The sequence below is a fragment of the Rattus norvegicus genome, chromosome 10 (genome assembly GCF_021556685.1).
Source record: "Rattus norvegicus strain SHRSP/BbbUtx chromosome 10, alternate assembly SHRSP_T2T, whole genome shotgun sequence".
Taxonomy (NCBI): Eukaryota; Metazoa; Chordata; class Mammalia; order Rodentia; family Muridae; genus Rattus; species Rattus norvegicus.
Genome location: NC_141543.1, coordinates 78553677 through 78580107, shown reverse-complemented (window position 1 = coordinate 78580107; position 26431 = coordinate 78553677). Strand labels below are relative to the sequence as shown.

The 26431-nt window shown below is 49.7% G+C and overlaps 2 protein-coding genes and 1 pseudogene across 11 annotated transcripts; 2 read left to right on the top strand and 1 right to left on the bottom strand.

Annotated features, from left to right (window-relative positions):
* Epx (eosinophil peroxidase) lies at nt 1–11085 on the top strand. Its single transcript, NM_001107037.1, has 13 exons — nt 1–196; nt 317–410; nt 571–746; nt 901–1018; nt 1103–1232; nt 2644–2850; nt 3846–4164; nt 5499–5659; nt 5988–6243; nt 6764–6934; nt 9421–9658; nt 10169–10381; nt 10675–11085. Exons 1-12 carry the CDS (start codon nt 121–123, stop codon nt 10368–10370), a joined length of 2148 nt encoding a protein of 715 aa, NP_001100507.1. The 5' UTR covers nt 1–120; the 3' UTR covers nt 10371–10381; nt 10675–11085.
* On the bottom strand, nt 10200–21995 carry Mks1 (MKS transition zone complex subunit 1). Of its 10 annotated transcripts, none has more exons than XR_015630403.1 (19): nt 21881–21995; nt 21352–21461; nt 19941–20011; nt 19390–19545; nt 18355–18452; nt 18125–18253; nt 17806–17910; nt 17106–17223; nt 16424–16480; nt 15405–15447; nt 14904–14969; nt 14254–14333; nt 13851–13920; nt 13657–13764; nt 12960–13093; nt 12445–12527; nt 12257–12354; nt 11461–12162; nt 10200–11225 (listed from the first exon to the last, which is right to left on the bottom strand). XR_015630403.1 is itself a non-coding variant. In XM_087570695.1 (18 exons), exons 1-18 carry the CDS (start codon nt 21958–21960, stop codon nt 12074–12076), a joined length of 1695 nt encoding a protein of 564 aa, XP_087426821.1. In that variant the 5' UTR covers nt 21961–21995; the 3' UTR covers nt 11294–12073.
* LOC148003027 (small ribosomal subunit protein eS6 pseudogene) lies at nt 21959–24479 on the top strand (annotated as a pseudogene).
* Nucleotides 24480–26431: the final 1952 nt, after the last annotated feature.

Here is a 26431-nt window from a genome sequence, read left to right as displayed (position 1 = left end):
GAGTAAGCAGAAAGAAACCATCTCAGGTCCTCTAGAGGAGAGAGGAACGGGACACTCACCTCCGTGGTGTCCGTGGGTATTGCTTGCCTGCTCGGCTGTAGCGAGGGTTCTGCTTGCACGATGCAGCTGCTGCTGGCCCTGTTAGGGGTCTTAGCCACGTTCATCCTCACACAACTCGCTGAGGGCACTGTCCCAGGTAGGAGACTCTTAGACACCAAGGCAGAAGATTGGTCGAAAGCCAGGATGTGGAGGGAAAACACTTGCTATAGGGAGTCTGTGACTCCCTTGAATACTGACTCTCCATCCTTTTGAACAGCTCCCCCCAGTCCAGTGGAGAATTCAGTCCTTCAAGACTGCATAGCAGAGGCGAAGTTGCTGGTGGACACTGCCTACAATCGGACACAGAAGAGGTGGGCCCGGGACTGGGAAGGTCACTGAGGGAGGACGGGCTCTTGGCAAAATCATCTTAGCCAACCTGAACACCTGAGCACTGTGGGTCTCCCTGCTGGGCTGAGGATCTAGGGTAACCTGCACCCTCCTCCAGCTTCCCCCATCTCCTCTTTGGGACAGCATTGTGCAGCGTCTTCAAAGCGGCTCGGCCAGCCCCATGGACCTCCTGGCCTACTTCAAACAGCCAGTAGCAGCCACCAGAAGAGTTGTTCAGGCGGCTGATTATATGCATGTGGCCTTAGGGCTGCTGGAAGAGAAGCTTCAGCCTCAGGAATCCAGACCCTTCAATGTCACTGGTACATTTGTTTCCCCACTGAGCCCCTAAGGCCTGCCCTAGCCTGGGGGTGGAGGAAAACCAGACGTGGGAGGTGAGGTGAGAAGCCTAGGGGATGTTAGATGATAAAGGGGTGGGACTGAACAGCGCTAGGACTCTGCCTCCCTCCTCCGCAGATGTGCTCACAGAACCGCAGCTGCGCCTGCTGTCCCAGGCCAGTGGCTGTGCTCTCCAGGACCAGGTCGAGAAGTGCAGCAACAAATACCGAACTATAACAGGGAGATGCAACAACAGGTGAGTGTCGGGGCTCCGCCTCTGCCCTCAACCCCCTCTCTCGGGCCCTGTACCCTACTAATACTCACCTACTCATTACCTCAGGAGGAGACCCTGGCTGGGAGCTTCCAACCAGGCCCTGGCCCGCTGGTTACCAGCTGAGTATGAAGACCACAGGTCTCTCCCCTTCGGCTGGACCCCTGGCAAGAGGCGGAATGGCTTCCTCCTTCCTCTTGTGAGTCAGAGTGAAGGGTCTGAAAAATGTTTTCCCTCTTTTAAATACAGAAGGTAAAAACAGCCCTGGGTTGTTACAGATGAGGCTCAGGTCCCATCTTCCCCCCACTCCCACTGACTGGCTGACCAACTGTGCCCAGTTTCTTCAATAGAAGAATCTAGAGCTTGTGAGAATAAAAGTGAAGCCCTTGGCATAAACAGCTGTATAGACCATGCTCCCTTAATGCTACCTCCTAATGGAATAGAGTTGCTTTATCATTCTCATGAGAGGACTGGTGTCAAAGCATCACCCTGCCCCTCTGTCCACTTTCCTCCTTCCTCTCCCTTCCTCTCTATCCCCTCCCCCCAACCCCATGTATGTGTGCATGTGCTTGTGTGTGGGTCACCCAGGGAAGACCCTGGGTGTCTTCCTTTGTAGATTACCACCATCATGTTTTTTGCGACCTGGTGGTCTCTCACCCATCTGGAAGTTTGCTGTTTCATGGAAGCTGTCTGGCCAGTGAGCTATGAGGACTGGCCTGTGTCTGCCCTCAGTGCATGGGCTTCAGGCACATGAACAATGCTTGGCTCCTCTGTAGGTTCTAGGGCTTGGAATTCAGGTCATAGCAAGTATTCTTACCCACTAAGTCATCCTCCAGTCCCTCTGTTTTATGTTTTGAGTCTGTAGTCTAGACTGGTCCAAATTTAGGATGCAACCCAGGAGATCTCAAACTCACAGCAGTCTTCCTGCCTCTGCTTCCAGGGCTGGGGTTATAGCTGTGGGATCCACGTTCAGGTCAGAGTATCTTGCTGACTCTAAAGAGCCATGCGCCTATGTGTCCATGACTTGTAATCTCACAATTATCAACTTTCTTTAGATACGTTAATCCAGCAATCCCCTACCTGCCTTAATATTAATGTTAAATTTTATCCTACTGATCCTTCCGTCCTCTACCCAGATCTGTTTATTACATGTCACCTTGAAATCAGCCCTGTTTCTGAAGACCACCAGTTCTACAATCTGTCTACAGATTGATCTGTTTATCTCTCTGGAACAACTGGTGGGGGTTCTTCCGGTCTGGACCAGCCCCTCATACTTGATGATATACAATCTTTCTGTGTAGTTCAGATTGGCATGTAACTCACTAACAAGACTGGCCCCGAATTTACAATCCTCCTGCCTCAACCTCCCAAATCCGGGGATTATAGGCATGTGCCACCAGAAACCTCAGGCCAAGCTGGAAGACCATCGTCTTTCTGGGAATGGCAGCCACCACGAGAAGGGGCTGCATCTCTAAGAACAGAAGGACTGGGAGGAGGGGGCGGATGGGAGACTATTAGCTCTGGCAGGAACTGGCACTGAGACCCAGCTGGTCGCAGCTCCTGGCTCTCACCGAGAGCCCAGACCCATGCCCACTGTACTCCCCCACCAGGTCCGGGCTGTCTCCAATCAGATTGTGCGCTTCCCCAGTAAGAAGCTGACCTCAGACCAGGGCCGGTCCCTCATGTTCATGCAGTGGGGCCAGTTCATCGACCATGACTTGGACTTCACCCCAGAGTCCCCAGCCAGAGTGACCTTCAACATGGGCGTGGACTGTGAGAAGACCTGTGCCCAGCTGCCTCCCTGCTTCCCCATCAAGGTCCCTCAGCCAACCTTCTAGGTCTCTGGGGTAGCTTCCAGCCTAGAAAGAAGGGTGCCAGAGAGAAATAAGCCCCACTCAGAAATCATAGATGGCCCCTGGTGTGTGTGTTGGAGGGCTGGGGGATGGGTGGGCTCTACTGGGGTTTCATGGGGGAGTTATATGAGACAGGCCTTGACCCGTTGGACTGACTCCAGCAGAGGAGGCCTCTGGGCCCTACTTTTAGAAACTATCAGACACTCTTCCTGGGTTGGTATAGTCCAAGAAGCCTGCAATTCTTGCCAACTCCTCCTGGTCTGGGGCTGTTAGCAGGGTCTTCCTTCAAGCAAGGACACGGTAGGGCACTAGGTGAGAAAACACAGAATTGGCACGGGTATATCCACAGACTCAAACACACACACACACACACACACACACACACACACACACTCATTCATAGACACTCTAATACATATTCAACCAAAAGGTTTGCTTCCTTGCAGTGGGTAAGGAGGCACTCAGAGGGGGCTGTTTATTACCAACGCCCTTTCCTCCAGCCTTGGTGCCTCCTCTGCGGAACTCCCCAGGTCTTTGTAGCAGAGTTAGCATTTGCATTGTACAGCAGGCCCCGCTAATGCTGCCTCCGTCGAGCTTGGTGTAACTGCCTGTACAACAACTCGTCTCCCGGAGGCTCAGTCTCTCCTCCAGTTAGATGAAGCTCTTCATCATTTTAAAAAGCTTCATGGAGGGCTTGGGGATTTAGCTCAGTGGTAGAGCACTTGCCTAGGAAGCGCAAGGGCCTGGGTTCAGTCCCCAGCTCTGAAAAAAAAGAACCAAAAAAAAAAAAAAGCTTCATGGAGGGTAGGGGGTTCACCTCAGGGGCAGAGCACTTGCTAGTCTTGGAGGGCTTCCTGGAGGAGGAAAGTTTTGAGAAATGTCAAAGTTCAGTTGGGGATACCCCAGTATAGTGAGTGCTATGGAGGGGCCCCAGAGTGACTGAGAGCTCTTCACCCTAGATACCACCCAATGACCCCCGCATCAAGAGCCAGCGAGACTGCATCCCTTTCTTCCGCTCTGCCCCTGCGTGCCCCCAAAACAGGAACAAGGTCCGTAACCAGATTAACTCGCTTACATCCTTCGTGGACGCCAGCATGGTGTATGGCAGTGAGGTGTCCCTCGCCCTGCGACTTCGAAATCGGACCAACTACCTGGGGCTCCTGGCCACTAACCAGCAATTCCAGGACAATGGCCGAGCCCTACTGCCTTTCGACAACCTGCATGAGGACCCTTGTCTCCTGACTAACCGATTAGTACGCATCCCGTGCTTCCTGGCAGGTCAGTCTGCAGGGGAGTTCGTCTTCCCAGGAGAGAAGGGCATGATGGGGTGTGGTGAGGAGACGTTAGTGATGACCTGGGGGGGCCCTCAGCATGGGGCACACCATGGGTACAGAGCTGTGCAGTCACTGGGAAACCTAGCACGTGGGAGGTGCCTATCCCCTGGGTGTGGCCAGGGACCCCTGCTCCATTGCTTCCAGTGACTACTTGAATGTCACTCTAGCCAACTATAGGAGTTTGATCCAGTATCTGCCCATTGCCCTTAGTCATGGTCCTGAGACCCAAGAGAAGACACTGACTCTTCTGAGACAGGAAAGGGCTGGCTCTTCAGTTACCTGAACGTTCATTTTTTTTCTCTTTTAGGCTGGCGTGTGCTTGTATTTTTGTGTGTGACCGTGTGCGCGTGTGCATGTGCGTGCGTGCCTGTTTTGTGCCTCCCTTCTTGTTACACAGTTCTACATTTATTCGGTCCCTCCCTCCCGATGTCTAGTTTGCTTGCTATTTATAGTCCTTACCCCAGCCTTCCTGTGTGGTTATGATAATGACAGTAATCACATCTGGGCCATCCCTGAACCTCACAGCAGCCCTGAAAGGTGAGGAGGATCATCCTTTATTTACAGATGTGAGGCTGAGGCTGAGGAAAGATGGCCGTGCTCAAGAGAGCAGAGCTCTGAGGGCAGAGCCTATCCTGGGACAAACCTCCTGGGTCTCTGCTCCATCCATTCTGCCTTGCTGCTTAACTAAAACTCACTCTATAAGGATTGCACAACTATATATTCTGGGGGAGCAGCATGTGCCCTCACCAGAGGTCTCCAGAAGCTTAGTCTAAACAAGACTGTCGGGGATGGTGAGAAGCCATTGGGTGGCTGTTCTTGCTGTCCTTGCTTGCCTATGGGAGAGGTCTGGGTATAGAAATGAGCCCTGCTCTGTGTGCCTGTCCCCCTTATTCCTTGGAAGAGCAGCAGGTGGAGAAACAGATGCAGACAGGGGGGCATGTAGTCTTAAGGTCATGGTTCCTAGCATTGTCTCCCCAGAGTGTGGTCTGGGCTGCGGATCTGGCATTCTTGTAGAAAGGAAGCACCAGGCAAGAGGAACAGCATCTGTCCTGTGTGTCTCACTTAGTTCTAACCAGGTCTAGCTACTTAGGGACCCAGGAGCCCACCACGCTCTCTGTCCTGGGGAAGAAGGTGAGGGTTGGTAAGGAGCTGCATGACACAGCTTAGATGGAGGCATAGCCTCTGCAGGTTTGCCTCACCTGTTCTCTGAGACCCAGACCTCAGTCTTCCCTTCCGAAAAGAGTCTTATAATCTTGAACTTGGGGGGGGGGTTTCAAGGTGACAGTCGGGCAAGTGAAACCCCCAAACTGGCGGCCTTGCACACGCTATTTGTGAGAGAACACAATCGCCTAGCCACAGAGCTGAAGCGTCTGAATCCCCACTGGAGTGGAGACAAGCTGTACAATGAAGCCCGGAAGATCGTGGGTGCCATGGTCCAGGTAGGGGGCCCAGAGGCCAGCATGAATCTGAGGGAGTTGCCCAATCTTTGAGAACATGGCTTTGAGGCAGTACCCTAAGGCTTCTGAGTCTGGATGCTTGGGGTGCATCTCTACCCCTGGTTCCAACACTGACTGGGATTCCATCCATGGCATTTCTTTGGATTCCAGTATCCCATCCTCCGATGGGAGATTAATGTTGCCACGTTTGACACAATGGCAACAATCGCTAGTGTGCCCGAGAAGCCTTTTGAACAGCAGAAATCTGTGCAGAGGAAGAGGAGGGCGGCAGGCCCCCCGGGCGACACTCCTCCCATTCTGTCTCTGTCAGATCATCACCTACCGAGACTTTCTGCCTCTGGTTCTGGGCAAGGCCCGGATGAGAAGAACCTTGGGTCCCTACAGAGGGTACTGCTCCAACGTGGACCCCCGCGTAGCCAATGTCTTCACCCTGGCTTTCCGCTTCGGCCACACCATGCTGCAGCCCTTCATGTTCCGTTTGGACAGCCAGTACCGGACCTCAGCACCCAACTCCCACGTTCTGCTCAGCTCTGCTTTCTTCGCCAGCTGGCGTATTGTATACGAAGGTGACTGGGTTTCCCAAAGGCAAAGGAGGAAGGGTCCAAGCACCCCTTCCCCAGGTGGGCTGTGGTCTGCTGGTCCGGCCTCTGCAAATGCTTCCTCTGGATAGTGGACAGACGGCAGCCATCAATGAGTCTCTCCTGCCCTAAGGGAGGAGTCCCTCTCCTATCTCACTCACTGGGAATTAAACCCAGGCCTTGTGCATGCTAGGCAAGTGACCTAACGTTAAGCTATTCTGCCTCCCCTTTTGCTTTTAAAATTTTATGTAAGGGCTTTACTAAAAGTAGCCCATGCTGGCCTTGAACTTGTGATTGTCCTGCTTCAGTCTCCTGAGTAGCTAGGATTATCATTGTATCTATATCACCATGCCTGACAATGGGGGGTTCCTAAGCAGGGGGCAGGACAGACTGAGGTCAGAGTAGTATATCCTGGTCCTACAAAGAGCCCCACTTGCTGGCTCGGCATCATGGGATGACCTCAGGAGCTTCTAAGAAGCTGACCAACTCTTTCGTTTCGTGAAACCAGGTGGCATCGACCCTATCCTCCGAGGTCTCATGGCCACCCCAGCTAAGCTGAACCGGCAAGATTCCATGCTGGTGGATGAGCTTCGGGACAAGTTGTTTCAGCAAGTGAGAAGGATCGGGCTGGATCTGGCAGCTCTAAACATGCAGCGCAGCCGGGACCACGGGCTTCCAGGTGACGGGGTACCTCAGACAGGGCCGTTTTGGGGGTTCAGAGCAGACCTGGACCCTCCCTTCTGACAGGAATGAGATAGAAGTGGTGTAGAACAGGTAAGACCCATGTTGATGCAGCGGAAGCACCCCCTGACCCCATGATCTCGTGCTTTCTGACTCCCCATCCCTGTCTGCTAAAGGGGCCCCAGCTTTAGCTTCAGCCTGGGACTAGGTCAGGGGACAAGGAGGTAAAGAGGAGAAGAGATCAGAAAAGCAATAGACTTAACAGGCTTAACAGGCACGAATGACCCTTCCCCACCTCCCTGGCAACTTCAGAGAAGAAAGCTTTAAAGTTTCTAGGACCAGAGAGATTGCAGGGCCCTGGAAGGGAAGGAGGAAGAGAGATGGGGAGAAAGTCGATTAGGATTAAGGCCCCATGGGACTGTTTGGTGAGGACACTGTCACCGTGTAAAGAGAACAGACGTTCCTGTTCCATTTCCTTATTCCAATGACATTCAGCGGCAGCTGTCCCAGCCATCGTATAGATGAGGAATAAGTCAGAGATGGCTAGTAATCTACTCAAAGTCACAAAAATACGAAGTAAAAAGCTGACTTCAAAATGTCTTCATTCTTCCTGTTGTTTGACACCATTCAACACCACAAAGAGGTTTCAGGCCCGGTCAACCTTCCTCTCTAGATAGAACCTGTGGCCCCACGTGTCCTGGCTGGTCCCCACTCAATTGTAAAGGAGTCAGGGCTTCCTAATCTGCTCACTACAGCAATGGACAGACACAGGGCAGGCACTGGGACATCAGGGTTTCTTTTTTTTTTTTTTTTTTTTGGTTCTTTTTTTTCGGAGCTGGGGACCGAACCCAGGGCCTTGCTCTTCCTAGGCAAGTGCTCTACCACTGAGCTAAATCCCCAACCCCGGTTTCTTTTTCTTCTTCCTTCTCTCTCCGCTCTCTCTGTGCATGTCTGTGGGACCCACATGGAAGTTAGAAGCCAATCTCAGGTGTTATTCCTCAGCTGCCCTCTACCATGTATGTATGTATGTATGTATGTATGTATGTATGTATGCATGCATGCATGTATGTATGCATTTGTTTGTTTGTTTCTTTTTTTTTTCAAGACATGATCTCTCTGTATAGTCCTGGAACTAACTCTGTAGACCAGGCTGGCTCAGAGATCTGCCTCCCTCTGCCCCACTCTCCCACCGAGTGTTGGGATTAAAGGTGTGCCACCACCACTCAGCTCTGCCTTGTATTTTTGAGGCAGTGTCTCTCACTGGCCTAGAGCTCACCATGCAGGCTGAGTTGAGTGGTCAGTGCACCCCAAATCTGCCTACCTCTGTCTCTCCAGCACTAGAACTAGAAGTGTGCATGACCTTGCCTATAATATATATTTAAACCTGAGTTCTGGAGATTCAATTCGGGAAGTCCTTATACTTGTGTGGCAAGCAGAGTGATTTCCCTGGCAGTCTTAACTTAATGCTCCTGACAGCTAAGGAGCTGTTGGCGCCCCCTGCTGGAAGGCTGGTGTTGCTAGCCACTCAGATTATCACAGTGTAACTTTCTGTTCCCTATAAACAGCTGTTCCCTACAAGCCATTTCAGAAATACCATCCTGAAATGGCTTTTGCAGTCTCCTCTAGTCCCTTCCCCAGACAACAGCAAGTCTAGAATTGTACTGCCAGCTTTGAACTCCAGTTAGTAGACCCTGAACAGCCTATGACTGTGTAGACTTAAGTACACGTACTGCAGGGTACTTCACAAAGGTACCGTGCTGTCTTAAGAGGTACATAACACTTAGTGATAATAAAACCTGACACAGTTTAGATGTCTGGAAACTGTTGTTTGTTTTCTCATTTAATCATCCCTTCACGTACTCTTCAAACCTTATTTTTAGGAACGTTCCGAATAGTGTGCCTATAAAATGTGTGTAGATCAATCATGATATTAAATGTCAGATCTGTGGGGGTCAGGGTTAGTAAAAGGCTTGCTTGCCCAGCAAGCATGAGGATCTGAGTTCATTCCCCATAAACCACTTTTTTAAAAGAAAATGCCAGGCATGGGTGGCATATTTTTGTAATCCCAAGTGCTTGGGAGGCAGAGACAGGCAGAAGCCTGGGGTTCTCTGGCTGGCCAGTCTAGGTTAGTTGATGAGCTCCAGGCAAATTAAAAAAAAAAAAAAAGACAGTGTCTAACAAATGACACCTAATGCTCACCTTTAACCTCTGGATGCATGCACACCCCCACAACATGTGAACACATGCACAAGACCAAATTTGCATCTGTGGGCTTTGTACATCAGGACACACTGCTCAGCCCAGCACACACGAAACAAGACTGTCCACCTACAGTCTAGAGAGGGCAGTGATCTAGTGTTTAGACCTCCGGGATCTTCTGGTTCCATCCAGTACCAACCACAAATATACTTTGGAGGATCTGTGGGGAGCAGCAGAAACTAATGAGAGACTGACGGTGTGGCTCTGACTGGGCTCCCCTTACAGGATACAATGCCTGGAGGCGCTTCTGTGGCCTTTCCCAGCCCCGAAACTTAGCCCAGCTTAGTCGGGTGCTAAAAAATCGGAATTTGGCAAGGAAGTTTCTGAACCTGTACAAGACGCCCGACAACATTGACATCTGGGTGGGAGCCATAGCAGAGCCTCTTCTGCCGGGGGCCCGAGTGGGGCCTCTTCTGGCTTGTCTTTTTGAGAACCAGTTCAGAAGAGCCCGAGACGGAGACAGGTAAGTGGCCCAAAGGCTAAAATAACCCAGCACTGGACAGATACAGCACTGAGAGGCTGGACAATGGAGAAAGCACCCTTTCAAGCTTCATTTCTCCAAAGGTCTCAGGATCTGAGACCAGGAGGCTTCTCCGGGCAAAGTGGGGCTGAGGAAAAGAAATGCTGCCCCAGACAAGATTGGAGCTTCCATAGGCCAGAACAGCGACTAGACAGCCTCGATGTTCTATGCTAGTGGATCCCAGAAGATGTGGGCAGAAAGAGCTAAACCTGATTTCCCTCTAGTGAGCTTGTGGCTTAAGACCTGACTCCTTATTTGGATGTGGCCTATGCATGAGTTCAAGTCCATTCCTGACTGCTTAGACTGCTGTATTCTTACTTCTGGGCAGTTCACTTACGGAAGTGGCAGGATTATGGAAAGTGGATGAAATGGAGTACCTGAGTGTCAGGCACACGCGAGGTGCTCACTGCACAGTGACTCCCCAACCTTCTCACAGTTCTCTTTGACCGACAGATTCTGGTGGCAGAAATGGGGCGTTTTCACCAAAAGACAACGCAAAGCCCTGAGGCGAATTTCTTTATCTCGGATTGTGTGCGACAATACTGGCATCAGCACCGTTTCGAGGGACATCTTCAGGGCTAACATCTACCCACAGGGTTTTGTGAGCTGTAGCCGTATTCCCAAGTTGAACCTGTCAGCCTGGCGAGGCAAATGAGGCTTCTGCAGGTAAGGGGAGATCTGGAACGGGTCAGGCCCTAGCACCTCTCCGTGGAATAAGACATCCCATCCACTAAACAGTGACAATACACTTCATCGATAGGAACACAGTACTCTTTCCTAGTGGCTTCCAAGAATGCTAGCTTCTGGGCTGACAGTCAGTTCTGGGGTCTAGGACTTGGTGGGGTGAGGAGAGGGACAATCAGAAGTATTTAACTGACTTCAGTTTTGTCACAACTCCTAAAACAGCTCTTTGGATATCCAACAAATTCCTCATCTATTTATTTCTGCTATTCCCACAGGATTCTACGCCAGGACCCCAAGCCTTGGAGATGAGGGCAACGGGGAGATCATGAGGCTGCTCTCTCCCCCGCAAACCACTGTTTCCTGCTGGAGCTTTTGCTGGTTACACTGAGAGCTGGCTTTGCTGGTTGAGAGTATCAAGGGTGCTATGGCAACAGGCCCACTTACCTTGGGAACCTCTTAGATATCAGGCTATGAATCAGCACCAGATATAGGAGCCTATGAGCCGGGCCATAAGACTTTGAGGTCTCAGCAAGACACTGCGGGAGGGCTTCCAGCACCTTCTTCTGCCCCTGCCCCCCAGCATGACTGGAAGGCCACAGTCCTGGCTCTCAGCTATCCCATCTTCCTCGGGGCCCGCAGGAACAGCAGCACTGATACTTCTTCTACCAATAAAACAATGCAAGGGCAGGGCCTGCTGTCTCTCTGTTGGGCTGGGGAGAAGGTAACCTTGGTCCAAAGCTTTGCCCCGCATAGTAAAGACGAGGGCTGCTAAAATGCAGCCTGGGACTCGCCACATGGTCTCTTCTGGAGTTTTAATTAAGAAACACTGTGAAGGAGAGAAAGGCAGAGTTTGGACCTCCAGAGTAGAAAGAACCAGAGTCCACAGAGGATAAGTCAGTATAAATACTTTTTATATGAAAAACAGACAAATGCAATAAAAGACCCTACCCAGCTGGCAGGAAGGACTAAGAACTTATCCCAGGCCATGTCCTAAAGCCAGCCAGCCCTAAACTGTAAGGGGACAGAGACTTAGCCAGGAAGTTGAGGCCTCTTACCCTCACCTTTCCTTGGAAGAAGCAGGAGACTGAGCTCTCGAATGCATCTTCCTCCTTGGAATATGCCAAACTCCATCTTGTTGCTGCTGCTGTTGTTTTGCTTTTGTTTTTTTGTTTTGAGATCAGGTCTCACTATGTAGCTCTGGCTGTCCTGGAACTCAATATGTAGACCAGGCTGAGCTCTGATTCATAGATATCCTCCTGCCTCTGCCTCCTGAGTACTGGGATGAAAGGTGTGCACCGTTACTCCTGGCTGCCAAACTCCATTTTAGAGCTCTCTGCCTCGGAGGCTCCATGACAAACCAGGAAAGACACTGTATTGAGGACAGGCTAATGCTGGGTTTACCCCATATGGAGCTGCAGACTACACAGCCGGCTTTGTTATGATGCCCATGTTTGACAGCCAAAACAAGAACAGGCTGTAACGTGGGGTCCCAGGTCTCAGCCTTGTTTCTACATGGAAGAAAGCAAGCCCTGCTGAAGGCTACGCAGAGGAGCCAGCTGGAAGTTTCTAGATCATCCAGTTTGGTAGACCAGTGTGGTCTCTAATAAGCAAGATAAAGTGAGAGCGCTGGATGCAGACATCTTTTCCTTGCTGCACAGGTCAGGTTGCAGAGAGCTAGGCCAGCGTCCCTGTGGGGCTCACAAGGTCTTGGGGGAGGCTCTCTCGGGCCTCCTGCATGCGGCGCCGGGCTCGACGGAATGCTTCTGTAAGGGAGGGAAACATTGCCACGTAGTCAGCTACTGTGGTGTGGAGAAGAGCGTGGCCCTGGGTGTCCAGATGACGGAATGGGGTGCCTACCTAGCACGTTGTGTGTGGAACTCTGCTGGCTGAATCCTTCCAGACGGTCCAACACACTCCTCATTTGTTTCCGGAGGGAGTTCGATTCCATGAAAGCCCTGCAGAGAAGCCAAAAACACAGTTAAGGCTGTTCTCCAGCACTCAGTGACAAAGGGCTCAAGGCTCCCAAGGGGCTCAGTGTCACTCACCGGGACTGCTGCAGGCAGTGCAGCCGGAAGGTGACCGTACCCGTCGTCTCAGTGCGGAATCCAAAGCGGCTCAGCCGCTCCCCCTGGGCAGACAGCGGAGACAGAATGGTTTGTGAGGACTAGACCAGGGCGCTGCTGCCATCTGGATTCCTATTCTCAGGTAGTACAGCATCACTGAGTAACTTTACTCCGTTATTCAGACAGCAGCATCACAAGGGGCGCCAGGCTCCACCCTCATTTAAGAATGAGCAAGAAGCAAGAGTGCTTCTGGCAAGTTCATTCTGCATCCGATTACCAAGGCCTTCAGTGGTAGAAAGAAGAGATCTCTAATTACACAGCTCCCCAAGGACCCCTTGTATAGATATTTGTACCTCTAAAATATGGGCAGGCCTGGCAGCATAGGCCATAAGCAGGGGCTATATACCATGAGTACCATGAGCACGCTCAACAATGAGAGGAGGGCCACAAACAGGAATGTAAGTTCTCAGCCTGAAGTCTCCCCAGAGATGAGTCACCTTGAAGGTTCCTGGTATCCTCACATAGGATGGGTCCTCCAGCTCCAGGGAGCCACCAATGAAGAACCTCCTTAGCTCTGCCACGAGGCCCAGCTCCATGGGCCTCCACGTGGAGGCAGTCAAGGTGTGTGATCCTGTGCAAGGAAGAGGGGGAAGGGGCCGAGTTCCATCCCTGACTTCCCAGCAATGACCTGGGTTGGTGATGACCTGGCAAAGGTTAGCGTGGTGGGTGACAGTGCCTGACTGGAAGACAGGAAGACAGAATCTGAGCTATTCCAGGCATCGCTGTGCTCTAGACAAGCTTGTCAACCTCTGAGAACCTGCTTCTCTTTTGACCTTAGTAAAATGTAGAAGCAATCAGGACACTACGCCTCACAGAGGGGCTGGGAGAATTAGAGGGGGTTTACTACAGTCCCTGGCACACAGAAACTTCTATGGTTGGTGCAGCTTCTCTCTCAAGGTCTAACTGGAGGACTGCGGTATGTGACAGCCCATCAGGCTGCTGGACCAGGTCAGTTCCGGTTTCACAGTGTCTCTTATGGGAAGGGAGAAATTCCACAAAGCAGCAAGGGATTTTTCCAGTTAGAGCTCCCAGTTCCTAATCCTCTCTCCTTATCAGGAGCATCAGAGTTTTTGGGAAGTGCTGGTCTTGTCGATAGGAGAGAGGGCATCGGGAAGGGCAGGGACAAGAGGTTACCTGGGGTGACAGGCAGCACCACAGCCCCGTAGCCTTCCACACGATACCTCTGCCAGAAGTCCAGTGAGAGGACCTTACAGTAGAGCACGGGCCACTCTGGGAGTGATTCTGGAATGTGAATGAGGTGGCACAGGGACCTTTGTTAAGAGAGGACCCTGGCTGTGGATTAGTGAGGCTGAGGGTCAGTTACTCACCATCTGATTCATCCTCATGGAGGAAGAAGGCTTCAAACGTGAATGGAAAGGAGAAATAGGCCACCTTGTCCTGGAAAAGAGGAGTGGGGTGTCATGTTCAACTCAGTCACAGGGAGGACAAAGCCTCATTGGAAGGGGTTCTCTGTGCCCAGTGACAAGGTCACCTTCACACAGGGGAAAGGAAAACTGTCCGACTGGTAGGAAGCCACAGGCAAAGGCACAGCTGAATGTGAGCTGCTGCCATTCTCTAAGAGATCAAAGAGCAACTCTGGCCCAAGCAGCCCCACGGAGCCCACACAGAAGCAGCCCCAACTATGGCTCCTCCACAGAGAACACAGGGTTTGGCCTGATGAAGCTTCAAATGCCACCCGGAGCTGCTATCCCCTGGCAGACACCCTCTCACCCTCCATACCATTCCCAGGGATCTGGTGACACAGGTCTGGGTTACTCCCGAGAGCTGCTGGAATGATGGGCTGGACCAGTCTGGAAGCCAAGGAGCAGACACAGTAAGCTCATGAGAGAGGGTGGGAGGCCATGTGAGCAAACAAAGCCATGGCAGGGTTCCTTCACACATTCATTTGCCCACCCACTGGTCCACACAATGTCATTTGTTGAGTCTGCTGTAGGCTGATATGTTTGGAGGCTTTTACAGCCAGATTGTCTCTCCTGGAGCTAATAACCTACTGTGCCTATGAACAGGGCAAGAGACATAGGTGTAATTAAGCTATGGAATGGGTGCAGTCGTCCCCTAGAGAGGTAGAAAGTAACACAGGTCAGGTTTAACCTCAGAGGTGCTCAGTTTAGGGCCAGCAGGAGAGGAAGAAATTCACCCAGCCTGGAGAGCCCTCAGTGAGAAGGCAGGACTATGGTGCCAGAAGCCGAGAGGAATGCTTCATAAAGAAAAGTGAGCTATGTCAGGTGCTTCAGACAGGCCAATGTAGTGGAAGGACGGGGGCACCTTTAGAATTGAAATGTGGAGGTGACCTGTGACCTTGACTGGTTTCAGTGGGAGTGGACAGAATGTCAGAACAGAAATGTCTGAAAAGCACTTACTCGTAGCTGGCAGCTCCACAAAGAAGTGGACATAGAGGTTGTCATGCTCATAGCCTCGGGCTGAGACTGAGAGAGAAAGCAGAATGTAAGTTTAGCTTGCTCTCTTACTACCCTTACCACGCAGTCTAGTCTGTCTTCCTTCCTTTCCTTCCTTCCTTCCTTTGTTTCTTCCTTTTTTTGAGACAGTTTTTCTCTGTGTAGTCCTTGAACTCACTCTGTAGACCAGGTTAGCCTCAAACTCACAGAGATCCCCCTGCCTCTGCCTCCCCAGTGCTGGGATTAAAGTTGGGTATCACCACCACTCAGCTACTCAGTCTAGTCTTGAAGGGCCCAAATGCCCTGCAAAGAAAGCCTTCTCGGGGCCCAGGAGCCTCAGTTTCCAGAAGACTCATCACTCAGCTTCCCAAAGACCATGTCCAGCCCAAACTGAGCCAAGGTGAGTAGCTACTCTCAGCTCCAACAGACTCTCTACCTAGCCTGGCTCCAAGATAAGACACTTACCTACCTCTCCATTCACAAAGAGCCGGAGGGCACCCGGGGCAATCTACAGCAGAGGGAAATGGGAAGGTATCAGGTCTAGAGGGAATCAGCATGCCCCACCTCCAGCCCTGTCCCCAAATCTGCAGAAGGCCTTACACTGGAAGAACAAGCTTGGCCACACTCTGCATGCTCTCCACCCTGACACTTCTCTAGGGGACGCTTTCCTATTCCTAAGACCCTCCGAGTAACTGCACAGTATTTCAGTATTACAGTATTACTGTATTACAGGGCGGTCACTAGAACTCACAGGCAGCCAGCTTTTCTTCTTTAGTTGTTTATGCCATCTGTCTGGCTTTTTTTTTTTTTTAACATGAAAATCTTGCTCATGGAGCAGAAAACATTACAGGTTAATTTTCTAGAGAAGGAGTGTGGGGAGGGTGGTGATGGTGGTGGTGGTGGTGGTGGTGAGTAGTTCTACCTTTGTTTGCGGGTCTAGAAATTGGTGGCGGGAAACACAGAAAGGACCCCAGAGACTGACCTAACCTGTTTTAGTTTTTGTTTTCTAAGATCCAAAACATTTGACCAATAAAAATGACATCTCTTTGCCTATCTAAGGTGTTATGGAATAATATCCACGTGAGATATGAGGAAGGCATTTTTGATCTTTATAGTGTTTTTAAAATTAATTGTAAATTAATGCATGGCTGCATTACCACTGATAAAACTCTCCAAACCACCAAACCCCAGAGAAGTCAAAATGCCTGGTATGGACTTCTCACTGCCCAATACGCAATGACCACTACCCACCCAGCCTGTCCCAAGAGAGAGGCCAACACAGCATGTGTGCCCTTTCTGACCCCGTTCTAGGCACGCAAGGGCCCATGTCAATATGCAGGGTCATGGAGGAAAGAAAATCGCTTCTTTGACCTCCTTTCTACCCTGCAGAGTTCGTCTTGGAGCCATTTAGAGAGGCAGACACCTCCTCTACAGTCGGACACTCCCTAACAGCTCGCAGTGCTGCTGGAAGTTGAGCTACCCACCATCTCAAAGTCTGTGCCCACGAGGCTGCTGAGGTACTCCTTGTGGCGGCCATAAAGCTGAGGAAACAAAGCAAACCAATCCTCGAAACTCAGCTCAAGCCAGACCAGGGTTTAGTTCTGACTGGGAGAAAACCAGAGGAGGGAGGGCAAGCACCCGAGACTGATATTCTTAAAGAGATGTATAGCGGTTTGCGGCAGGGCACAGGACTGTGCCACCAGACAGGCATAAGAACTGCAATATCAACACTAATCACAAAAGGACTGCTGTCAAATCAAGGCTAGCCTGGGCTACATAGGGAGTTCCTGGTTAGTCTGAGCTAGATAGAGTGAGACGGCCTCAACACATATATGCCTGCTAAAAGATAACTAAACTACAGTGATACACAGAGGCTCTGAAGTGGGCCAGCCTGGGAATGAACCTGGCTTTCAAGTTAACAAGCAACATTACCCGGGTCCCTAACTTAGGGTCCGTGTTTATAAAGTGGTAATAATGTTCACCTCACGGGGTTGTAAGCGCTAAGTGACAGGACTGGCACAGAACATAAACAACACTCAGCTGTCACGTCAGCTGTATTTTCTGCAAGGCGTGGGCCGCCATCTTTCTCAGCAGTCACCCAGACATAGTTTCAGCTCCTGACACAGGAGCTCCTTCCTCCAGGATTTGGAATAAATTGGTGCTTACGTCCTTGAACACACGCTGCTCCCGCTCTTCCTCCTCTGGTTGTGCGAGGGAGGACACGTTGTCAATTGTGTATTTCCAAGCAGATGTGTGTTCCTGCTTCTCTCCCTCAGTCTCGATTCTGTGAGGTCAGAGCCACGAAAAGGATCATTTGTGTTGGTGAGAGGTGGCCTTCCAGCCCCAGCCCAGGAGTCAGCTATGCTGGTAACAAAGCTCACTTGAGGTATATGACAGAGAAGACGGTCTTACAGATGATCAAGGGAGGGAAATGGTGGTAAAGCAATGAGGGCACCAGATCACACCCGTGGGATCTGGACCCATTTCTACCCTGAAGACATGGGGGGCCCTACAACACTCAGTTCTCTCGCCTGAGAAATGGACAGTTTGGCTGTGTTTGGTTGCTAACTCACAGAGCTGTCCTCTCAGACAAAAACGGGCAAGGCTAGCCCTGGCCTGGCTCAGTCCACCTCCCCTGTCCTACCCAGCCCCCATACTCTGCAATGTAAGAATCCTCACTTAACGACACAGCTAAAGTGATCCTTTTGTTGCACATTTTCTGGATGTCCCCTAAAGGCCCACGGCCCAGAGCAGAGTGTGACTGGGAATCAGACATTTAGAAGATCAGGGCTTTCTGGGAATCTGCTCAACCAGAGGCAGGAAGGGCAAGAGGGGAGGTCTCTGTTGCACTTCTCCCCAGTCCTACCTGTAGGGTCCTTTGATGCCAGTGAAGTCGGGCTTCACTGTGATCACTCCATTGCTATCCACCTTCAGGACGCAGAGGACATGTTCATGTATCTTATAGCCAAGCCTAGGAAGCAGGACGTCAACATCAAGGTCTGGGGTCACCAGGGAAAGAGAGAGGTAGTCGGCCACTTCAGGGACAGGAGAGGGGATGCGGTGAGAACCTTCATGGTGATGCTTTTCCTTTGAGTAAAGCAAAGGTGAGAAAGAGGCCCTCCATCCCAGGAGGTGGGAAGGGAGGGGGAGGAGGACAGGAGCCAGCAGGGCGAAGGGTCACTCACTTCCCATACGGCCCCAGGTCTGCCATGATATACATTGTCTGAAGAGGGGTGTTAATAGCATGGCTGTTCCTGATGAAGTCTTCTGAGGGCTCCCATGTGATGATTCGAGACTTGAGTTTGCTGCCCTCCCTAGGAGGGACCACAGGAAAGGGTCAGTGAGAGAGATCATGAGGTATGGGAAAGGTCACCACGAGAGAGCACAGAGACCACCTGATCACTGCTGTACTCACACCCCTCGCCTGTCCTGGCGCCGCCGCCTGACATTCGCCATCCGCTCAACCAGAAACGATGGTGCCTCGCTGGCTGAAGTGGTTATCTTCTGACAGTACTGGGGAAAGAGGACAGGGTTGTGTCAGAGCGATGGGAGAAACACCTGGAGGGAAGCCATCCTCTGACCCCTCCTCCAGGATGAAAACCCAACAGGCAGAACCTCACAGTTGCCCGTGCTGGGCGAGGGGAGAGATGACACAGTCCTACCGTGGCTTGGGCTTCCTTAGGAGTCTAGAGACAAGTTGTGTATGCTAACAGTAACATCAGCCTGCCTTCTCTGAACACATGTCAACAAAACACTGGGTTAAGTTTGCCTGGTAAATGTTGATGCTAACTAGGTGGCCAAAAATGCCAAGTAGGAGACCAGGGTTTGTTTTGTTTTGTTTTGTTTTGTTTTGTTTTGTTTTTTGAGAAAGTTCTCACTTGGGTAAGCTAGCACCAACTGTATTTTTATTTTCTCAAATTTATACACTGCTGTCTCACAGCTCTCCTGAAGAAGGCAGTCCAATCTTTCAAAGGACACCCACTAATTCCTGCTCTCAGCAGAGCTCTAAAGGTTCATGGATACAAAAATCAGAAAATACAGTTCTGCCTTCAAGGAATTTACACTCTTCCTGAAAAGACATATAATACTGGAAGAGAATGTAAAACAAGCCCACAGGGGCACAGGCAAAGTGACAGGCATCCAAACACATTCCTCTTCTCACCTATAAACTCCTGACTCTGACTGAATTTTAAATATTGTTCTAGACTCTGCCCGTCTATGTAGTCAGTTCCTATACTATCAGGTCCCACAGTCCCTCTGGCAGGAGGAAGAGCATCAGCCACACTACCTGTGTCTACCCACTGCGGCCTGGCTGCCAGCAGCTCACAGCAGCCTCTATAACCACCTGTGTGTCTCCCTTTGCTGGCTTCCCCTTACCACATAGAGCCAGTGAGGCCAGAAAGCTAGGGGAGACAAAGAAGAAAGCGATGGGCCCCGGAAGGAACAATACCTCTTCTAAGTCGGTGTATCTATCCGAGTCGGTGTAAGTGAAGATTCGCCGGTTTTTCCTGCCACCAGAATTCTCCAGCTTCAGGACCTCTTGGCGGTACTGATGATCTAATGGGCTCTGACACGCGGATTCATTTTGGTACAGGTCAACTTCAAACTAAGGTCACCACAAAGAAACAGATCAGCTGGGACTATCTCAAACTTTGGTTCCTGTAGCTATGGAAGCAAATCACTTCTAGCGGGAGCTGACATGTTCTCAAAACCGACTGTCACTTTGTTTAAACGATGAAGGGCAGGGGAGATCTAAGAATGTTCTAGTTAGAAGGATCCAGGCTGATGTTCTAATCTAACCATGTTACTAGAGATGCTACAGAGCCCAGAATGCTAAACTGAGCAGTGGTAGCCGTTACATTACAATGGCTACGTAAACATAACGGGAGAAAGTATAAGCCACCACAACCCTTTCTGGAAATCAGTTTGACAGTATGAGTCAGTGGCCAGGTACGAGACAGGTAGGTGGAGGCAGACTGAGGACAAGTCATGCTGGCTCACCTGGCTAAACAGCTTCTCCTGCCACCCAATTATAACTTCTTCCTCCTCTTCTTCATCAGGGCGGTGTCCACCTCCAAACACAACAGAATGAATCAGACCAGCCACACTTCTTCCTCGGTGGTTGGTTATAACCAGTGTTCCTATATTTGTTTCATTTGGGTCTTAAAATTTTTGTTATTGTTGTTTGGAAGTGTCTCGTTCTGCAACCCAATCTGACCTCAAATTCCAGATCCTCCTGCCTCAGCCAGAAAAATACTGACATTACATGTGTATACCACCAGGTCTGGCTTCAAAGTCCTGATTCACAACGACCACGAACCCCACTGGAATTCAGTGACTCACTAAGCACTCACTCTAGACAAAGAACGCACATGCTGGACACACTTTGGTTAATGCCAGAAGAGAGATTAGGATCTGAGGTGTCCTAATCATTACTCTAATTTGAATAAAAGGTAACTCTGCCTTCCAGGAAATATAATCTTGTCCAGTACAAGGAACTGAAATTTAGTTAGAGGCTGAAGAGTCAGCCCTTCCTCAATCCTGCCTGCATTTGCTGAATTGGCTAGATAAACATCCTGATGTTTTTCTGAAGCCACCTACCAAATCATCCATAAACATTAACTCAGGAGACCATCAGGAGAGGGAGGGAAGGCAAATAAATTTTTTTAAGAACTATATTTAATACACTCCTAGTTCTGTGCATCTTTCTCAAGACACAACCTTTGTGATCCACACAAAGAATGCCTAAGAATATTTCTGAGTAGAACGAGAAATAACAAAAGCACTAAAGATTACTGGCCCAACATGAGACTCTTGTCCTTTCTTTTGGCTTTGAAGGCAAAGAACAAGAAATCACATTTTTCATGCAAACTCCTATTTTTAAAATTGTTTGTAAGTGTATTTACACATACATTTGGAGTTTGGACCATATTTCTCTTAGAAGCCCTTTCCCCCATTCCCCCCCCCACCCCAGTCTCCCTACCGACCCCCCAACGGCCCCCAATCCCGGTCAAAGTCACAACTAGGATGAGTAAGATGGCTCAAGTCCCAGGACGCATCAGGTACAGAGAGAGAACTGAACTGGTTCGCAAAGGTTATCCCCTGAACTTCACTCTTGCACTGTGGCATGGGCTTGCAGACACACAAATGTAAAGTACAATGTAAAAAAAAAAAACAAAACAAAACAAAAAAAAACCACAACAAAAAAAAACAAAACAAAAAAAACAAAACAAAACAAAACAAAAAAAAACGAAACGATTGCCCAGGTTCAAACGCTTCCATATTCCCCAGCTATGTGACACTGGGCAGCAAACTCAACCTCTCTGAGCTTTCTGTTCCTCCTCGGTACCCTACTGCCCCGCACCCTTGCCTCAGTTCTCAAATGATTCTATTCTATTCCACAAACACCCACTAGCAGCTTGAGGAGGCTTAAAAGTGGCCAAGTCTATGAGGTCCTTCCCCATCTGGGCAGCAGGCTGGTAATGAAGGAAGTTGCTTGATGTGATTCTTTGCAGATGAACTCTGTCAAGAGAAGAGAAGTCCCAAATGTGCGTGTCAAAGACACACAGCAAGGAGATACACGCAGTAAGGATGGGAGAAAGAAATCACAGAGGCAGAGGTGCCAAGGCGGCAGCTAGAGAAGAGGTGGGTAGGGGCGTCTGATGGATAAGTCAGTGAGGCAGGACAGAAGGGTCTGAGGGCTTTGAAAGTGGCGAGAACTTGAATGGACTTGAACAGGGGTGAGTCTGGAAGGTGTGTTTGTAAGCTTTCAGTGGGAAAAGATCCTGAACCAGAACGCGCACAGAAATGGCAGAGGAAGTAGTTGGGATTGTAAGCGGAAGTAGGGGCCTCTGAGCATCCAAAAGCTTAAGGGTGGAATAAAGTTAGGGGGCCCTGGAGCTTAGAGTAAGGGGACCCTGGAGCTGGGGTGGAGTGACTACCGGAGGCGCAGGTTGCGCACGGGGTCCCGGGAGCGATACACGGCCTCGCCGGTGTCAGTGCTCCAGACGGCTTCCGCCATGACAGCTGCTTCGCGCGGCGACCGCGCCGGAAAGCGCGCCCCGTTCCCCTGGCAACGGAGACGCTGGCTTCTTAGACAAGGGAGGCTCTGCGCACGCAGCTCTCCACGCCTGCGGCAGCCAGTCCTTAATGTAGAAGCAAGGGACCCTCAGCAAGTGAGCATGTGTGACGTCTGCAGCCTTGCTTGTCCTGTGTGAGAGCTAATGCACTGCACAAATGAGGAAACCGCCATCAGCTACTTTATTTAGGTGCAAAAATGGTGATGGCGGCCAGAACCAGGTGACCAGAGTTCTTGCTTTCTGACCAAACACTGCCTTCCACTGAACATTTGAAAACTTTGGCCTAGGGGGCGTGTAGAAATGGCTTAGTGGTGAAGAGGTTAGTGACTAGACTTCCAGAGGAACCAGCGTGCTCAAATGGCCACTCACACCTGTCTGTAACTCCGGTTCCAGAGGGGTCAGACACCTTGTCGCCTTACAGTGGACATACTGTGCGCAGACGTATTATGTTCAGCCAAAACACCATTATGCATGAAATAAATAAAAAAACTTTTTTAAAGAAAGAAAACTCAGGCTTAAACAATTGGTGAGTATGGTTGAAAGGACATGCTACGAAAATAAAACATATTCTTTGAAGAAAAAAACCACAAAGAAACCTGTAGGGCAGGTATATCAGTAGTTTTGTGGGTACGCACTGAGCCAGAGAAAGAAAAAACAAGGAAGCCAGCAGTAAAAACAAGGAATCCAGCAGAAAGGAAGGAAAGGGTGTTTTCCCCGTGGCATGTCTGTTCTGGATTATTAAGCAGTTAAGATTCCAAGCCAGCCCCTGAAAAACCAAAGTGACATTCAGAAGTCATGGTTCACTGGAGCATCAAAGGAAAGATAGTATAAACTTAATTCCGGCTGTTTGGCAATATCAATATTGGTAATAAGTATTTGACAGTTGCTGCCCATTCAGCTGAACAAGCAGTTGTTGCCTGGACTGAGACATTTCATGGCCATTTGATTATAGGGCAGAGAAGTCCTGGGCGCATTAGCTACTCATTGTGTACACTAAGAACTCACCACAAATAGCACATACCCAATGGGACCTCACGCAGTTTATATTGACTGTAACCCTCCCCAAAACCTCTCCAAGAGATACTTTATTGCAATTTAAAGGATGAAGTTACCGAAGGCCAGGAGTAAATTAAGGGGCTTCTTAATGAGTGCCGAGGTGGTAAAAACAGATTCCAGCCTGGTTTGGTTTTTGTGGCCTCAAACCTTCCACTGACTTACTGTCTCCCATCCACATCCTTAAGAAAATACAATTTCCGGGGTTGGGGATTTAGCTCAGTGGTAGAGCGCTTACCTAGGAAGCGCAAGGCCCTGGGTTCGGTCCCCAGCTCCAAAAAAAAAAAAAAAAAAAAAAAAGAAAAGAAAATACAATTTCCAACTAAAGAATGATTTCTATAGACTGAAACCATGGAGATGGAAAAGCAAGTCAATCTGATTTTTTTTAAGCTGAGAATATCCAGGGGAGGGGGTTTATGTTTGGATTGCCAGCACTGGAGGCATAAATAAAAGGACTTCAAGTCTAAGACCTCATTTTAAACAGAACAAAACAAAAGAAGAACAAACAATTAAAAAAAATCAATCAAGAGCTGTAGAAATGGGTCAGTGGGTGAAGACCTTTGTCACTAAGCATGATGACCTGAGTTTGATCCTTAGAAGGAGAAAGCTTATTTCACAGAGTTGTCGTCTGACCTCCACACTTTGGCATGTGTGCCCACACACCATCACCACCACTAATAATAACAGTAGTAAAATTAAGCTTTTCCGTGGCACCTCCCAGGCCATTGACTGTGTCAGGGTAAAGCCGAGTATCTCCTTCCCAGCTACTGGCTGTGAGAAACTCATTGGAATGGACACTGAACATAAACTTCATGTGTTCTGTGACAGACGCATGGTCCCAGAAGCACCCGCTGAGGCTCTGGGTGAAGACTGGAGGGTCATGGGTCCAAAACAGTAAGGCAATTGGGAAACAAGGTTTCCCCATGAAGCAAGGTATCTTAACCCATGGCCGAGTGCTCCCACTGTTGAGTAAGGGGCATTCTTGTTATAGACCAAGGAGAACTGGAGAGAGGAAGCACAAGTCTTCTTGCAGATGCGTGGTGGGTGCCAATCAGAGTTATGGGTTATTGGTGGGGGAAAAGGAGAGAAGAATATCCCTAGACTGACAGATACTACTGTGCCTTGGTGGTGAGGGCTCCAAAGAGCTTGCAGAGTCTGAAAGATTTTCAGTCTCTCTAAAGATGATGCCTATCAGTTGTCAAAAAACCCTTAAATAGGGGTTGGAGATTTAGCTCAGTGGTAGAGCGCTTGCCTAGCAAGCTCAAGGCCCTGGGTTTGGTCCCCAGCTCCGAAGAAAAAAAGAAAAAGAAAAAAGAAACCCTTAAATAAGGAAGGCATGAAGCCCGAGACCAAAGCACCCACGATTCAGCATCTTGCCGCTTCACGTGTCCAGCAACACAAATGCTGACGTGCTGCTCTGAAGAACAAACACATTAGGAAAAGCAAGGCGGAAGTTGTAGGATATGAGAAGGAAGTCAAAGAAAAGGAAAACACCAGGAGACTGTCCTCAATGACAGCTTCTCCTTTTTTTGGTGTTGTTTCTCTCTCTCTCTCTCTCTCTCTCTCTCTCTCTCTCTCTCTCTCTCTCTCTCTCCCCTTCCTTCCTTTCCCTCCCTCCCTCCCCCCTCTCTTCTTCTCTTCCTTTTTTAACTTTTTATTGACTCTTTGTGAGTTTCATACCATGTACCCCAGTCCCATTTATCTCCCCTTTCTCCCCCTTGCACCCTCCCATAAACACACACACACACACACACACACACACACACACACACACACACACACTAAACAAAGCAGCACATAGAAAACATCTCCTTGTGGAAGCTGTAGTGTGCCACAGTGTGCCCCTCAGTATACCCCTCTGTCCACAAATCTTCACTTGCAAACACTCATTGTGGTGAGTCATTCATTGGTCTGGCTTAAGGCCTCTGGTGTCTGTCACACCATCAATACTGGATCCTCATTGGGACTCCTCACGGTTATCCTGTCATTGCCCTGTGTCATGGAGATCCTGAAGCTTTGGATCAGCAGGATTGTCCCTTTCATGCACCCCAACAGTTCACAGATGATGTAGATTTTGGGGTGGGTCAACTCAAAACTGTGGATCTGGGCCTGGGTGATAGTTGATCTGGTCAGCCTGCTGGCTCCCTCTTATCCCCACCACAGGGCAAGCTCTCCGGCACCACTCTGGCTAGGCCACTAAATGCTGCCTTTGGGAGGAAGCAGGGTCAGGTCTCCCGCTCTCTTGCCCTCAGGGCCGGCTTACCTCCCCACCATGCTTCCAGAGCCAGCTCCACTGTGTTGCCTGGCCAGGACCCGAGTGCTGCAGCTGGCTATGGGCTGGGCCGGCTCTGCTGTGCTCACACCCACGGGGCCAGCTCTGCTGTGCCCCCACACCAGGGCCAGCTCTGCTGTGCCGTCCAGGTGAGGTGCAGGGCCCTCTTCTCTGAGAGCTACCACTGTCGAAGGGCTGGGTCAGAGAGCTTCTACTCCTGAGTCCAGTGAAAAACCCAAGCCTTGAGACCTTAAAAAAATAGCATTTGGGGTTGGGGATTTAGCTCAGTGGTAGAGCGCTTGCTTAGCAAGCACAAGGCCCTGGGTTCGGTCCCCAGCTCCGAAAAAAAGAAAAGAAAAAAAAATAGCATTTAAGAACTTTCTTTTCATAGACAACTACAGCATGACATGAGCAATACACAATAATGATGCAGTCTACATCCACAATTTAGTTTTATAATCAAATCAGACTTTCACCAAAATAAATCTGATGTGATTGTATGCAAAATTTTTTATCATGCACATGGTATGGAGGTATAGGGCTGCTTGGATAAGTGAACATAATATTTTTATACAAATCTATGTTTTTTACATTTCTCCTTGCCTACTGATTCCTAAAAATACAGTTTTTAATTTATTCATTATTCATTATTGTTGAGACAGGGATTCTCTGTATAGCCCTGGCTATCCTGAAACTTTCTCTGTAGACCAGGCTAGCCTCAAACGCAGAGATCGGCCTACTTCCGCCTCTCCTGGGAGTAAAGACATGCATCACCACTGCCAAATTTGTCTTTTAAATCTGAGGTCCCAGAGTAGGAGTCAAAGGTTTACTTTTGGAATTTTGCTTTCTGAAAAGAGCTCTTAGTTCTTAGCAGAGTCTGGAGAGAACTTGTACCTTGATTTCAAGAATGGCCTGAATTTTATGTATTCTTGTCATTAGCTTTTTATGTGTTATTTATGTGTTAGGAAAACACTGCAAACAGTCTATCCAATCTGCCTTTTGTATCCGTGGGTTTTCCATCCATAGATCTAATCAATTACCAAAGACCAGGTTCGACATTCAGGGCAAACTGAAGCAGGGTATAGAAT

Coding starts and splice junctions, on each gene's coding strand:
- Epx (NM_001107037.1), top strand. CDS start 121: ATGCAGCTGCTGCTGGCCCTGTTAGGGGTCTTAGCCACGTTCATCCTC. Junction 197..316: donor CGCTGAGGGCACTGTCCCAG/GTAGGAGACTCT, acceptor CCTTTTGAACAG/CTCCCCCCAGTCCAGTGGAG. Junction 4,165..5,498: donor CATCCCGTGCTTCCTGGCAG/GTCAGTCTGCAG, acceptor GGGGGTTTCAAG/GTGACAGTCGGGCAAGTGAA.
- Mks1 (XM_087570695.1), bottom strand. CDS start 21,960: ATGGCGGAAGCCGTCTGGAGCACTGACACCGGCGAGGCCGTGTATCGC. Junction 21,462..21,880: donor GTGCGCAACCTGCGCCTCCG/GTAGTCACTCCA, acceptor TTCTCTTGACAG/AGTTCATCTGCAAAGAATCA. Junction 19,546..19,940: donor AGGAGAAGCTGTTTAGCCAG/GTGAGCCAGCAT, acceptor TGGTGACCTTAG/TTTGAAGTTGACCTGTACCA.